The 14,397-nt window shown below is 55.0% G+C and overlaps 1 protein-coding gene across 1 annotated transcript in view; it reads right to left on the minus strand.

The window, feature by feature from the left end:
• Positions 1–2,830: 2,830 nt before the first annotated feature.
• Positions 2,831–14,397, minus strand: part of THOC5 (THO complex subunit 5) — a 29,814-nt gene continuing 18,247 nt past the window's right edge. The window contains 14 exon segments of the mRNA XM_020996362.2: positions 2,831–3,069; positions 4,509–4,699; positions 5,070–5,185; positions 5,762–5,849; positions 6,018–6,121; positions 6,879–6,993; positions 7,572–7,604; positions 7,606–7,669; positions 8,976–9,077; positions 10,613–10,721; positions 11,115–11,214; positions 11,346–11,386; positions 11,636–11,713; positions 13,159–13,291. Coding sequence (XP_020852021.1) covers positions 3,006–3,069; positions 4,509–4,699; positions 5,070–5,185; positions 5,762–5,849; positions 6,018–6,121; positions 6,879–6,993; positions 7,572–7,604; positions 7,606–7,669; positions 8,976–9,077; positions 10,613–10,721; positions 11,115–11,214; positions 11,346–11,386; positions 11,636–11,713; positions 13,159–13,291 — 1,338 coding nt within the window. The 3' untranslated portion in view covers positions 2,831–3,005.

The raw sequence follows: 14,397 nt of genomic DNA on the forward strand, positions 1-14,397 counted from the left end.
ATCATTCAAAACACAAGTGGAGTCAGGTGGGGGAGAATACACATCAAATAAGCCTGATCAAAGTCCAACATTCAAGCCAGAAAGGAATTGATACAAATAGAGGTGACTGCGAGCCATTCCCCGGTGGATAAGCATTCAAAGGATATGGACAGTTTTCAGAAGAAGGAAAGCAAAATAACCAGATGCCAGGAAATACCAGCGACAGGAAATCAGAAGGGCCCCTTGTGGTCGGTAAGTCCAAACCCACCACGCCTCAAACAATGTTCCACACCCTTCACAAGAGGTTTGACCCCACACCCAAAGAGCAGCAGACCTAACAACAGATGACAGGAATAACAGCATTTCAGGAGAATCGCCAAGGGCAGCAGTGAATTCCTGAGGGGTCTGTGAAGACAGATACCCTGAGGTCCTGGTGGTGGGATGCCGGGTCAGTCCAGCCATTCTAGAAATCAGTTGGTTTTGGGCAAAGATAAACTGTTCATGGCCTTTGATCTGGGCACAACCCCCCCCTCCAAAGGTAAGATACCGATCATGTACGTCATCTATACCAACACATGCACAGCCACGTTTTTTGTGGTAATGAGGAACTGGAAACCAAAAGCGTGTATGTGTATGTGTATGTATATGTGTGTGTGTGTGTGAGAGAGAGAGGATGTGCGCCATCAAAGGGGGAAAGGCTGAACAAACTCTTAAGTAAATATAATGGACTATTATCATGCTATAAGAAACAACAATTATTAAGAATTCAGAAGCATGGCAAGACTAAACTGAGGCAGAATGAAGAAAGCAGAACCAAGAAAAATATGCACACAATAAATGCACCCATGTCAAGCAAACAGAGCTAAGAGGCAGCCAACTCAGATTAAATGCAGTGACTGGTCCTGGTCGCAGAGGATGGATGAAATCCCCGGCTCCACGCTCCTCTCAGTAGACAGGTGGGGGGCTGTGGATGCAGAACGTCGCTTATGCTTTTAGACTTGGTCCTCTCACTTGGTTGTGCTTCGAGGTTTTCTTTGTCACAAGGAAAGTCCCACTGCGGAGACACGAACGCCACGTGGACATAAAAGGCAGTGTTAAAATCCCAAGGATTCCAATTCAGTTATGGTCCCCCTCCACAAAAAGAGCGAAGAAAAGGTTTGGGATCACCACCACGAAACCGCAAAATCTGCTAAGAGGCAGTCTTGGAGGGAAGTTGAAGGTGTTGCTTTTTCTCAGTATCTTTGGCCGTGAATTAGCTGTGTAATGAGGTGGAGAAAGGAGGAAGGGAGGCCCTCAGGCGCCTGCAGCTTCCCCCACCTGCTGATCTCTAAGCACTGGAGCCAGGGGCTCCTCTCAGCTTCCAGTCATTACTAGCCCAGAGCTGGCCTGGGCTGAGCCCCAGCTCTCACGGGTTGGGCATACTTTAGCGGCTCCTCTCCCAGGAGCCCCTCTCTCCACAAATCCCTACGAATCCATGGGGGAGAACCATACATTGCCCAGAGCTGGGGAACAGAGCCCACACAGTGGGTTTGGAGTTGGAAGACTCGGGTCTGAATGGTGCTACTCAGCTACTAGCTCAGTGACCTCAGGGAAGTCACTTGGGCCCTGTGGGCCTGAGTTTCCTCATCCGTAAAAAGAGAAGGTTTAGGGGCAGCTAGGTGGCACAGTGGATAGAGCACCAACCGTGGAGTCAGGAGGATCTGAGTTCAAATCCAGCCCCAGACACGTAACACTTACTAGTTCTGTGACCCTAGGCAAGTCACCTAACCCCAACTGCCTCCCCAAAAGAAAAGAAAAAAATGAGAGTTGTTCTAAACATTCATACTTATAAAAGGAAAATGAAGTAAACTAATCGAAGATTAGGAACATCATAATTTTAGGGAGCAGCTAGATGGTGCAGTGGAGAGCCTTGGATTCAGGAAGACCCAAGTTCAAATCTGGTTTCAGACACTCGACACTTACTAGCTGTGTGACCTTGGGCAAGCCACTTCACTCCACTGCCTCGGGGGGGGGGGGGCAGGAGTTTAATTAGATGTTCTGAGGTCTCTTCTACATCACACATCAGCCCCTGCTCCCCTGTACAGAGACTTGCTTCTTTCTTCTCATCTCTGCTCCCCTGAAGCAGGCAGACTACTCTGGAGGATCACCCCCCAGCAGCAGCAAGGGGCCCATCAGCCCCCAGGAGCCGGTGCCTTCTCGCTGAGCTCCTGCCCATCCTGGGCAGCTCCCAATCGCGCTCTCGCTCTGGCTGCTGACTCAGTGGCCTGTCTTCCAGCCAAGAATAGAAGTCAAGGCTGCAGTGCGGGTTCCATTAAGATGCTATTTTTAGGCTCTCTTTCCATCTTATTCAGCACACGCAGCAGTGAGGCCACAAGGGGATGCAGGCAGCTCGGGCAAGGGATGCTGGCCATGGCTTTAGCACAGGGGCCTCAAGGGCCCAGGAGAAACTGAGGACAAGGAGGCAGCAGCTGCTCCTGAGGAAAGGGGACCCTTCCAGTGTGCAGCATGGCATCACCTCTAGAGGGGAAGAGACTTACGATCCACAATCCTAATCGAATCACAGCAAAGGCAGAAAGAAAAGGAGAGTCTGACTGTGGAATCAAGTAGAATGAGAAGTCTGCCAGACCAGGGAAGGAGAGACGGTGAAGCTGGGTGGCTGTGTCTTGGGCACAGCATTTTATAAACCACATAAGCAGTCATGGGCGGATGCGGCGGAGGAAGCCTGAGGGGCCACAGTACAGCAGCTCCCCAGCCCCCAGCTTGGTTAGGCAGAAGCGAACCAAAGGCCTGTGTCATCCCCTTCCCACTGCCAAGGACAGGACCCTTCACACAAACATGCAGAGGCCTGAGCTCGCTTCACCCACGGACATATTTAATACATTAAAAATACAAAACTGACTTGAGAAGACCTGGGGAAGCACACAAGTCACACCCAGGATGTGGAAGCCTCGCGCCCACCCACTGCTGGTCCTTCCGGAACCCTGCTGGAAGCCTGATGGACGGATAGACGGAAGGTGGTCTGCTGGTCAACGATGGCTGAAGAATCCCTGTGGATGGTTGTACTTGAATGGCTTCATCCGACTGGGACCCCTGGGGAAAGAGGCACGCGTTTGCTCCGAGCGCTCGGCCGCTGGCAACGCCACAATCACTTTTCTGTTTAATGTTCATAAACGTGAATCTGAGGGCCCGGAGCACACATTTCCTAAGTGAAGATGGGGGCCTGCCTCGGAGAGCCCACAAGGCCCCTCCACTGCTACAGGGATGGGGAGGGAACGGGAGAGGAGGAGGAGGGTGAACAGGCACAAGACAGCTGATGCACTTTTCTCACATCAGAATTGTGGACAATGACGGCCAGGGATTTGCCCAAAGTCACGGGGCCAGTCGGGGCAGAACCAGGACCGGGACCCAAGTCTGCTGACTCTCAGTTTTGCCCTGCCCCTCATGGGTCCCTAGCTCCAATTCCAGCTGTCATCAACAATCTTGTATCCAGGAGATCTGAGACAGAAACCTGATCCTCCAGGGGTTTCATGTCCTCTCAGGCCCTGGCTCACTAGATCTGTTATACGGTGAGAAAGCCTCCCTGCCAGAAATGGCCTGACTTGGAGGACAGGCATCCTGCTAAAAGAAGGGAAGGGTCCTTCAGGAACTCCTAGGAAAGAGCTAGGACTGTCAAGACAGGCTGTGAGGGGGGTAGGAAGAGCTGGGCATGAAGGGCTGAAGAAGAGAAAGAGGGAAGGAGAGAGAGACAAAGAGACGGAGGGAAGAGAGGGAGGGAAGGATGGGAAGTGAGGGGGAAAGAGAGAGAAAGAAAGTGGGAGGGAGGGAAGAAGCAAAGAAAACATCCAGCCATTCACTGGGGGCACCAAGCAGCTCGGCAGAAGAGAACCCTTTTTCTCAGCCTGGCAGAGCCAGACCCTGAGGGGCCCTTTTCAAAGATGTCAGACAGGAGGCAGATTTCTGCTGAGCCTTTTCTATCTGTGGACCAAAGAGGGGAAGGGCAGATGCCAGGATTTCCTCCTTCATGACGGAGCAGGGAGGAAGGCAGTCATACAGGGAAGAAGCAATGAGTTTATGGAAATAGGGCTCTAAGCCTCTCCTTCCTTATTACTGTTCCTGCCTATTTCTGCACCAAAGAGACAGAAAAAAATACTCAAAATCCATCTCAGAGGATTTGAAACCTACTCTAGGATAAAAGAGCATGGTCTGTGGAAAGGACCTATCCTGCTGCCATGGGCCCAATCACTCATGAAGCCCAGAGTCAGCTGCCCAGGGCAGAGGCCATGAGACAGGGGAAGATGCCCCTGATGAAACACAGGCTGATGTGGGGACCAGGAGAGTGGGAGGGATGCCCTTTGATGTCGGGCAAACAGGCACACCCTTGGGGTCATGCTGAGTGCCTTTGGCATCTGCTTTGCTGTATTTTCTGGCTGAGCCGAAAGGCCAGTCTGCTCTCTAACTGCCGGGGTGGCCTCTACTAACAGCATGGTCATTCCCACTAGGCCTGTCCCCCCAAAGCCCAGCCTGCTCACCTGACCAGTCGGAGACACATTTTCTCCTGGGGAAATTCCTTGGGCCCTTCCACACTGGTGTCATGGCTCTCAGTCTCGAGGTAGACATCGAGCAGGACACACAAGCGCTGCAGCTGATTGGTCAGGAGCTGGTGGCCAGGCTTGGGGCCATAAAGCTCCCGGTAGCACACACTGACCTCGCTCTCCATGGCCTGGGACAGACACAGAAGCCTTGTCACTGAGGAGTGATCCTCCGCCATGCTGCCTCGGCCTGGCCCAGGGAACCCAGTGTTCCCCAAAGTGGCCAACTGCCTTTCCTCCTGCCCACCACCACGGCCAGGACTCCTCCCTTTTTCCTTGCCCAGTGCTGTGACAGCAGCAGGCAGCCCTCCCTGGTCTATGTTCATGGGCCCAGCCTCTCTGGTCCCAGTCAGGGGCTGGAGTAGGCTTGAGAGCAGCCAGACCCAGGTTGCCAAGCCTGAGGGCTAGGAGTGCGGGGATGCCTGGAGGCCGCTGAGCCCGTCTGGGATAACTGCGGGGCTCCCCCCCGCAGAGCCAGCCACTGCACCGGCCGTCCCTCACCCGGATATTATCATCACTGCTGCTTGTCTTCTCTCCTTTCCAGTTCAGACAAAGTCGGAAGATGGGTGGGATGGAGGAGTAGCCCGGGTTCAGCACCACAGCCGCCTGAAGCTTGGCTGCGAAGACAGAGAGAAGGAGACACGCAAATCACGTGACAAAGAAAAGCCCTCGGCCTGTCAGCAGTGCTGCTCACACCCTGTGCCCGGGCTGACCTGAAACCCATGGGAAGGTTTGTTCTGGGCAAAGGGCAGCACAAGCCAGCTCATCCCCCACAGAGGGGCGCCTCACAGAGAAGCCAAGCTCTGAGGGCTCGGGGTCCCTGGCTCCCCTGATCCCTGGGGTGTGCCCCCAGCTATGGCAAGAGCCTTTGCGGTGCCAGGGCACAAGCCGGGTGATCTAAGAGGTGGGAGAAGCACACACAGAAGCCTCCAAAGGTGGTGGGGAAGGGCAACCACCCAGAGTTACTTCTGTGAGCACTGAGGAGCTCACAAGAGCCTGAACCTGCCGCCCACCAGGGGCAGGGCCAGGGCTGGGCTGGGAGGCCTCACAAAAGTGGCAGCACCTCGAGGCTCCTCCTTGGCTTGTGGGAGGGTGGCCTGACTTTCACTCGCCTCAGGTCACCCAAAGGAGGGCCTGATCTCCATGGCTCTGAGCAAACAGCCAGCGGGGGAAGGAAGGGAAGACAACTCTACCTGTCCCTCTCTCGATGAGTGCCAGGTAGTACAGGTGTGTATCCTCCGCCAGCCCAGCCTCCACAATGTCCCGGGTGTAAGGCAGATCCTGCAACACAACAGGGGAGAGAGGAAGGCAGTCACTGGTGGGGGTGTGAGGGAGCAAGCGCGTATGCGTGCATGTGTGTGTGTGTGTGCGCACGCATGCATGTCCTCCAAGCTGCACGCGTGGAGGCTCACGGTGGAACAAGCTCCCTCCCTCCCTCCCAGCACGTACCAGGTAATCCTCGTAGGCAACTGCCACCCACTTCACGAGGCGGGACACGATTTTTGCAGGGAAAAGGCGCTGGCACTCAGTGATGACTGGCACAATGCCGTGCTCTTTAAGAAAACAGAGAGAAAGAGGGGTGCTGGGACAAGAGGACCTGGCGGTCGAGATGGGCTCCGGGAGCACGGGCAGGAGCTCGGCGGTGCCCTCATCATTACCTGTGTCCAATGCTCAGGACAGACAGTTGGACCTCCACACCTGACATGGCTCCACTGTGAGAAAAATCAGACATTCACTGCTTCTGATGGTAAACACCGGCCAGTAAAATGAACGCCCCTGGCTCGGCACGCCCTGGGCCTCAGCTTCTCTCTGGGCAGGCAGAAGAGGCCAGGGTGGCCCTCAGGGACACTGCCCAACTTAAGTTTCCACACGCAGATGAACCAGGGAGGGGCTTTAGCACTAATGAGTCACAGAGCTGCTGGGACTCAGACCCATGAGGGACAGGCTGAAGTGGTCACCACAGGGTCAGAGGTGGGGGGCTGCAACCCCGCCCTGAGACTAGAAATCAAACCCCAAGGTTCAACAGGGAATCAATCCCCCAAACCCGCTAGCAATTCCCTGCCCATGCCCATGATTCTGTCTGCTGAGGGCAGCCCAGGCCTCAGGCTTTTCCGAGAACGGACAAGGGCATCCTTGACCCCGTGCAGGGGAGGAGCTGGAAGCTACACTCAGGTTCCCTGTCAATGATCTTGCCCTGACTTCTCTGCCCGCCCGCCTGCAGCAGGCCTTGAGCTGAAGGGCAGTGCAGCTGAAGATGAGGCGACGTCTAGCCTAGGTGCCGCCCAAAGTTCAGTTTGACACCAGACCTACCCAATGAAGCAAACTGTTTGGTGAGAGCCAGGCGGGCCTGCAGCCGCGTTCTCAGCAACTTCATGGTGGTCTCCATGTGGCTGGCACTCAGCGAGTTGTCCGCGGTCACTGTGTGCTGAGGAGGGACGGGCCCACGTCAGTGCCCAGCTCTGCCCTCTCCACACCCTCCCTCAGAGGGGCAGGGATGGTCCCCAGGCCCCAGGTGGTGCAGGGTGGCAGAGGAGGCTGGACTCCGAGCCAGGAGGCTTTAGAAGGACAGGGTCTTGACTGAGGCTCAACCTCCCAGTTTCCAGGAGCTGCCCGAGGAGGACTTTAAGGGAGGTCTGACACACAGGCATTTCATAAAAGGCTGAAGAACGAATGAGTCAATCAGTGAATATTCAGCCATGAATATCACGTCCCGTGTTTCCTGAGGAACAGTTTCAGTTCTTCCATACAAGGCTGGTCACGGCAGATGCTGCGCCCACATTCCTGTGCCCAGCAGGTCACATTCAACTCAGAGTTGAGAGCCCAAAGCTGCCTCCAACTCCCCTGGCCAGGAAGCTCAAGAAGCTTTATCTCTAAGGAGGGCTACCCTGCCATCCTCTGGAGCTTGTGGGGAAAGATATGAAAGGAACTCAAAAGAGGCTGCCCAGAACACTGCCAGCCTGTGCCACAGTACGCTGGGGGCTGAGCCCAACTCGGCATACGTACCTGTGGCTGCTCTTTAGGGAAGTGCAGGCCCCCCCAGCTTCTGCACCCACAAGTAGGGGTGCCCCAGTTCAAGCACGTAGTCGCTCAGGGTCAAGATGCTGCAGTAAATGACACAGGTCATTTCTGTCAATGTTAGGGCCTCCTTTCAGGGCCACCCTGCCCCTCCCTCCCTTCTCCAAGAGGCCCCCCCCCGCCCCCCCCGCCTCCTCTCTGCCCTCTGGCCGCACCCCACCGTGGATCTCACTGGGGACGTGGCCTCTAACCAGCCACACGACCTCGGGCAAGCTACGTCACTTGAATGGGTCTCGGTTTCCTCATCTGTAAAAGGTGGGAGCAGAGGATCCGCAAGATCCCTTCCTGACCTTGAGGCTTTAGCCACAATGTCCTCCAAGAGAACGTCCCTGCGCCTTCCCCTCCTCTACCCCAGTACAGAGTGACACCTTCCTTCCAAGGACTCTTGGAAAGACTGTCCTCTAGTGCAGCCATGGGCGCGTGCGCATGCGTGCATGTGTGTGTGAGAGAGTGTATGTATGTATAAGTGTGTGTGACTGTATGAGTGTGTGTGTATATGTATGTACAAGTGTGTGTGACTGTGTATGTATGTGTATAAGAGTGTGTGTGCGCGTGTGTGTGAGTGACACTGTCCTCTGCCTGTCCACAGGCTCATGGAGGGAAGTGGCTGGGTCATGACTCCTACGTGGGACCAGACCTCTCCGAGTTCTTCCCTTAGACCTGAGCCTGGAGACAGCCAGCATGGTGTGGAGGACAGAGCACTGGAAATGGAGGCAGGAAGACCTGGGTTCAAATCATTTCAAGAAGACACAAGCTGTGTGACTTGACTTGCCTGCTCTGGGCCTCGCCTTTGCCATCTGTTTACATGTAAGGGCTGGACTTTACAGTCCCTCCGCTTCCTTCCAGCTCTACAGTGGGGCCTTGGAACGCTTTGCCTGTTTGATTGTATCCTCTTGTAACCACCAAAAGTGATGAGGATTGGCTCTTCACGCTCTATCAGTCTTAACCCACTTGCTCTGAATCTACCAAAAAAGGTGCTCAGCCCTGACTCCCAAGGAAAACGGCCACCTTTGTCCTCTGTTCCATCCTCCAGAGTGTGAGCGTAGCTCTCAGTGCAAACATCATTACCTTTCTTTTACAGAGGAAACTGAGGGCTCTCCAAGTTAAGTGACTGCTAAGTGTCCAAGCCAAGATTCAAGCACACATCTCCCAATTTCCAGGCCAGCACCCTTTCCAGCATGCCACGGCTTAGTGCCCTGAGCTAAGGGAAGCTCAGAGAGTTACCTGCATTGCTTCCCTTCTAAGAGTCTTAAGATGTTTCCACTGGAGACTTGGACCCCCATGGACCTTACGAGAGAGGCCGAGTGGGAACCACTACCCAAGCCGACTTACCCGACTTTATCAAACTGGTACTGGTTAGCTGGGTTGGGGGTCTTCTTGCCGTGATCCCCCGGATAGAGGCAGCTTAAGATCATGTCAGGAGACAGCAGGTCACTAGGAAGAGGAAGGAAGGCAGAGGTGTGAGGACGGCCAATAGTAGCTCCCAGTCTGTGTCCACAGCCCAGGAGTTCCGGAGAACAGCTCCTATCTTCCAGTGCCCTCAGCCTAACTCAGGGCCCTGCACCAAAGAGCCACAGAGTCCTGGAGCAGGTTTTCACACACGTATTCTCAGATCTCTTACCACCTGTGAGATAGGGCATGCAAGTGTCCATAATACTATTTTGCAAAAGAGGAGAGGGACTCTCCAGGGTCATTAGTTGGAGATGGGATGAAAGGCCAGGTCCCCTGACCAACATCTTGGTCCCAGAGAGGCATTTAGGGATTAGGAAACGTACACATCGCAGGATGATCAATGTGGTGCCTAGTGGCCTGGCCACCCCACCTTCAGAGGACCAAGGATAACACAGACTGAACATGCTGCTTGGTGCCCCTTGGGCAGACCCCCTGTACTACACATCCACATTACTAAAGGTTAAACTCTGTGCTGAGCTCCAAGTGTCGTGCCTGCCTCTCGCTGGCACTGTAAGCCCGATCTCCAGCTAATCACAGCAAGCACAGCCCCTGCCCATCCAGACCCCCTGAGGGAAGAGCCATTATCTTCCGTACTGGAGACAAGGTGACCCAACAAACCAGAACAGAGAGCTGGCAACACTGACCTTGCCACCACGCGCAAGGGCTGGGACAGAAAATGATTAAGTGTGACAGGCAGAAGAGAGCTGGCCCCGTTCTCTCCCCCGCAGGCAGACAGGGCATCCATTTCATCCCAAAGGGAGGGGAAGCATGTCTCTTCCCCCGACTGAAGGGAGAGTTTCACGGCACTACTTTCTTTCTGGCTGAATTTAAGGGGTACCTCCTCTAACTGTTTTTACAGCTGAGAGATCAGAAATGGATGCGGGCTCACGTACAGAGCCGAGGGAGCTGAATGGCCCCAAGCCCCAAAGGCCCCGTCATGGCTCCCAAGACAGAGAGCCCAGCAGCTTTTGGGAATCACGGGCTCCCTCTGCTGGGCTCAGGAGAGAACGGAGGCAACCATAACTCAAGTCCCCTGAACAGGATGGCACTCCAGCACAGCTAAAAGGGGGCTCCTCCTGTCCTGGCTCCCCCTTCTCCATAAGGACAGCATCTGCTCAGGCACCAGAGCCCCTGTTCTCCACAGCACTCACACCAATACGGAAGGCCCCAGCCAGCCAGCCGTCCTGCCTGCCCCCTGCCACGGGTTGAGCTTGGCTGCTACGGGCGAGCCCAGGGAGAAAGCCAGCACCCCTTGGGACATCCCAGGAAAGCTAAGAGAGCAGAGAACCTTTCCCCAAGACTAAGGCCCAGAGGCGCCACTCGAGAGTTTCTGCCATCAGAGCAGGCCTTGGCTGTGATCAGCACGCTGCTCCCTCGGTCCAATGTTGTCTGGGCACCTGCAAGGGCGGGTGGGCCTGCTGCTCTGCTAGACGCTGGGGGGTGATTTTGCAGGCGTACACTTTTGGGACAGAGAGGAGCCCCCGACTCCCAACAACTTAGGTTTTGGGAACACGTACCCTGCGCTGACTGGGGTGACGATCTCCGTGGCAGTGCTCACTCTGGCCTTCACAGTCATGATGTTGAGGTTCATGAGGTAGTAAAATGTCAGATGGAGCACGCTGTCATCTGCAGGGGGTCAGGGGAGGGGTATCACAAAGGAGGACCACAGCTGTGGCCCACCTAGGCCAATGCACTCAGGTGATGGGAGGAAATGAGTACCAGGCCACACAGCCGGCAAATGCGCGCTGAGCCAGGGGCCACCCTGGGGCTTCCTCCAGCCAGGCCTAGATTCCTTCCACCACCCCACAGTGGCAGGGGAAGAAAAGTTCATCCAGGGATGAATTTCATCCACCGGAGTTGTGGGAAAGAAGCTCTTCTTCCCCCACCACTTCAAACCCCTGAATCTCAGAGGCAGCATGGAAGGCATTTGACCTGGGGTCCAATCCAGGCTCTGCCTCTCTCTAGCTGTGTGTGACGTCAGGCCCGCTGCCCTTGTACTGGGACGTCCTGCCATCTCACCTTTGCACTTGAGGTCGAGCATGACAGACAGCGGGTGTCTCTTGAGCATCTCCTTCCGCTTGTCATCCAGCTGAACACCCAGGGTGGGGCGTCGACGTTTCTAGGGACAAAAGAGCAGAAATCACCTCCTCAGTGCTGCTGCCTCAGCCTCCTCGGAAGCCTCCCTTGCTGGGCAGGTCATCAGCCCCAATGCTGTCCCACAATTCCAGAACCCCGCAGCAAGGCTCTTACTGTGGTCTGCTCCTCCTCAGCATCTGAGTCGCTCTCGTCATCTGCATCCAAAGAGAGAAAGCAAAGAGAAGCTGGGGCTGCCCTGAGGACTCCGTAAGAGCCACCACACCCTCTGCACCCCCTCCCAAGGACCTGGGCTGCCTCATTCTCTAGAACCCTTTCAGGGGGAGCAGGGAGACATCCCAGGCCCAGGCACCTGAGGACACCATAGAACCGGATGTGGCGAGATGGTTTCAGACTGCAGCAAGGGAGGGATGGAAAGGGGAAAACAAATCTAGCTGAGCCTTTACCTTGAGAATCCTCGGGTGGTTTGTACAGAGCCTTGGCTTCTTCCACACTGCCTTCTATAGCCACGGACAATTTTTTATCTGAAGACAATTTGAAAAAACAACACTTCAGGTCCACCTAGTGGAAACCTAGGTCTATAGAACTCCAGAACCATGACTTAATTACTGTATAAAGACGTTTCCTGGGGGCCTCTGGAGAAGCAGGAAAAGCTAGCCAGTTTGGGTCTGCAGGCCACCACGTGAGGAGAACAGAAGGCCAGGACATGCCCAAGGAGAGACAGGCACTTTAGATGGCAGTAAGCAAACGCCTCTCCCTAGCAGTGCAGGTCACGGTCTGGATGAAATCCCCCGGGAATTCTGTGATTAGGACCGAGAGTCTGCCTCTGGTGGCCTCAAACCGTGGCTTCAAGCCCTTCACATTGTGTCATTTTCCCTGCCTGAATTCCCCAGGTGTAAGATGGGAGGTCAGCCTAATGAGTGAAAGGCCAGCAATCCCACAGCTCCGAATTTTCTGACTTCTCCCATTTTGTGGGCTCTAGCAGTGTCAAAGGGACTCTCAGTTCTCCATATTAAGTGGGCCAAGAAAATTTCCAGGATGCCAAACCATCGAGACAATGTCTCAAGGGGTGGCAAGTCACTGCTATCAGCCCGGCCTGAGACTACTGAAAACCAGTAACCTCGCAGGGTACTGGACAGATGTCCTGGGCCGCCTTTTGAGCAGTCTGATGCTTGGGGTCCTATCAGGAAAACGGATAAGGGGGGTAGGCTTATTGTGAAAGACTCAAGAAAAAAAATGTACTTACCCTGCCTAGGGGGCTGAGAGGAAGGTTTCATGTAAGCTAATGTAGAAAACAGGACAGAGAACAGGAGGGGAAAAAAGGAGACAGAAGGGAGAGAAGACTCAAGAAAAGAGGCAGCAATGCGCCGGTGCCCAGTTAGAGGGGAGAGAGATGCCCTATGCCGGATGTGGGGCACAGCCTTCTTTTGGCAGGCAGGCAAGGGGAGGTGCCGCCAGACCTCCTGGCAGCCTCAGAGGCTGGAGAAGAGGCCGGACTAGAGTCCCAAGCATTCCCTGGGCTGCGAATCACCTTGCCTTCTCCCTACCCTTTCACTGACAACATGCATCAAGCATGCACTGGCTAGGGCACAAGGAAAAGCAAGCGCCAACATGGCAGCCCCAACGTGGCAGCAGGTGACTGATGAGTGGGGAGGGGGCGAGAGATCCCGGCCCACCCAGCCTGCCTCTAAGGCTTGCCAACCTTGCCAGACTCAAAGGCAAGAGCATCTCAAATGCTGCTGCTTCACCAGCTTCCTCCAGCCTCGCTCAGCACCCAGGACAGCCAAGGAGAAGCCTCCACGCTGGGAGGGGAGAGGAGGGAGAAAGCCACCCAACTGTGAAGGAAGCATCATCACCTGAGAGCCCCCAGGGGCACGCTTTTTCTGCAGGAAGCTGTGAAATTCAACAAGGCCACCTGGATACCTGAATCTAGCCCTTCCTGAGCCCACTCCTGCTTCCAGATACTTACCACAGGCCTGCCCATAAGCACTGGCCTGCACAAACAGCACATAGAGGGGCGGGGGAAGGTGGCGGGCAGTCTCATACTGCTTGTGGGCCTGGTCGAACGGCATAAAGAGGTACTCCTGCACGGGGAGAGAGGCCTGACCAAAAGAGAAACAAGAAGTGACCAGCTGCTGTCAGAAACTGCCCACACTGGCTCTGAGGCTACACTGTCCCCTGGCCTGGGGGGATGTACCTCCCACACGCATCACAACCAACCTATCCCTTGGGAGAGGGAGAGGAGGATGAGGAAAACTAGGCCTTGCCTGGTCAAGTGTTAGAGGCAGGATCTGAACCCACATCCTCCTGCTGCCAAGACCAGCATTCTCTGTAATCTTATCTATGCCACTCTGCCTCTAAATGAGAAAATGTCAAACCAGAATAGTTTGTCCTTGTGGGAAAGGAGGAGCCTGGCAGCCCCAGCCTGCCTCCTCCTACCGCAGCAGCCAGCACTGCTGTCCGGCATGGCCGAGCCCCTGAGGCACAACCCAGACAGGAAGGGCCCGGCAAGGTCGAGGGGGCAGGAGTGCCTTGGGCAGGCACTGTTCCTGATGCCAGTCCAGGGCTCACTGCAGGGACACATTCTGGTTCAATGTCAGACAAAAGTCTAACTTTCTGGAGCTCTCCAAAAGCACAGTGAGCTGCCTTGGGCCATGGTGGTTTTCTTCTCATGGGCAGTCTCAAAAAAGAGAATGGACCACTGGTCAGGCACATGCCTGACATGATCCACCTGGTCGAAGCAGACAGCTGGCGAAATACCTTGCAAATCCCGTGACTCCTCCCAAGAGCCCCTGGCAGTGCCCAGGTTGGTCATGGTGGTCCAGAATACCCAGATTCACAGGGACCTTGGCGGTCACCTAGTCCATCTTCTACCTGATCAGGAATCCCTTCCTTTCTCCAACTCACCCAGCCTCTGCTCAAAGGCCTCCAGTCTGGACCCTAACACTGCTCCCTCCGGTCTGCATCCCAACATCAGCTCCCCACCTCCCCTTCTACCTGGCCCCTCCCTCCTCCCCAAATTCTACCTTTAACCATCTCATACACATAGAGTGATTTGTGTGTTGACTCCCCCCCCCCCGAGGACAGAATTTGCCTTTCTTCATACCCCAGCATGAAGCACAATGTGGAGCACACAGCAAGCACTTAATTAAAGTGGTTGAATCTGCCTCTTTGTAACTTCAAAGTTATTCCCCTGCTTGTTTCAAGG

Source organism: Phascolarctos cinereus, unplaced genomic scaffold (genome assembly GCF_003287225.1).
Source record: "Phascolarctos cinereus isolate Bilbo 61053 unplaced genomic scaffold, phaCin_HiC Scaffold_4;HRSCAF=312, whole genome shotgun sequence".
NCBI classification, from domain to species: Eukaryota; Metazoa; Chordata; class Mammalia; order Diprotodontia; family Phascolarctidae; genus Phascolarctos; species Phascolarctos cinereus.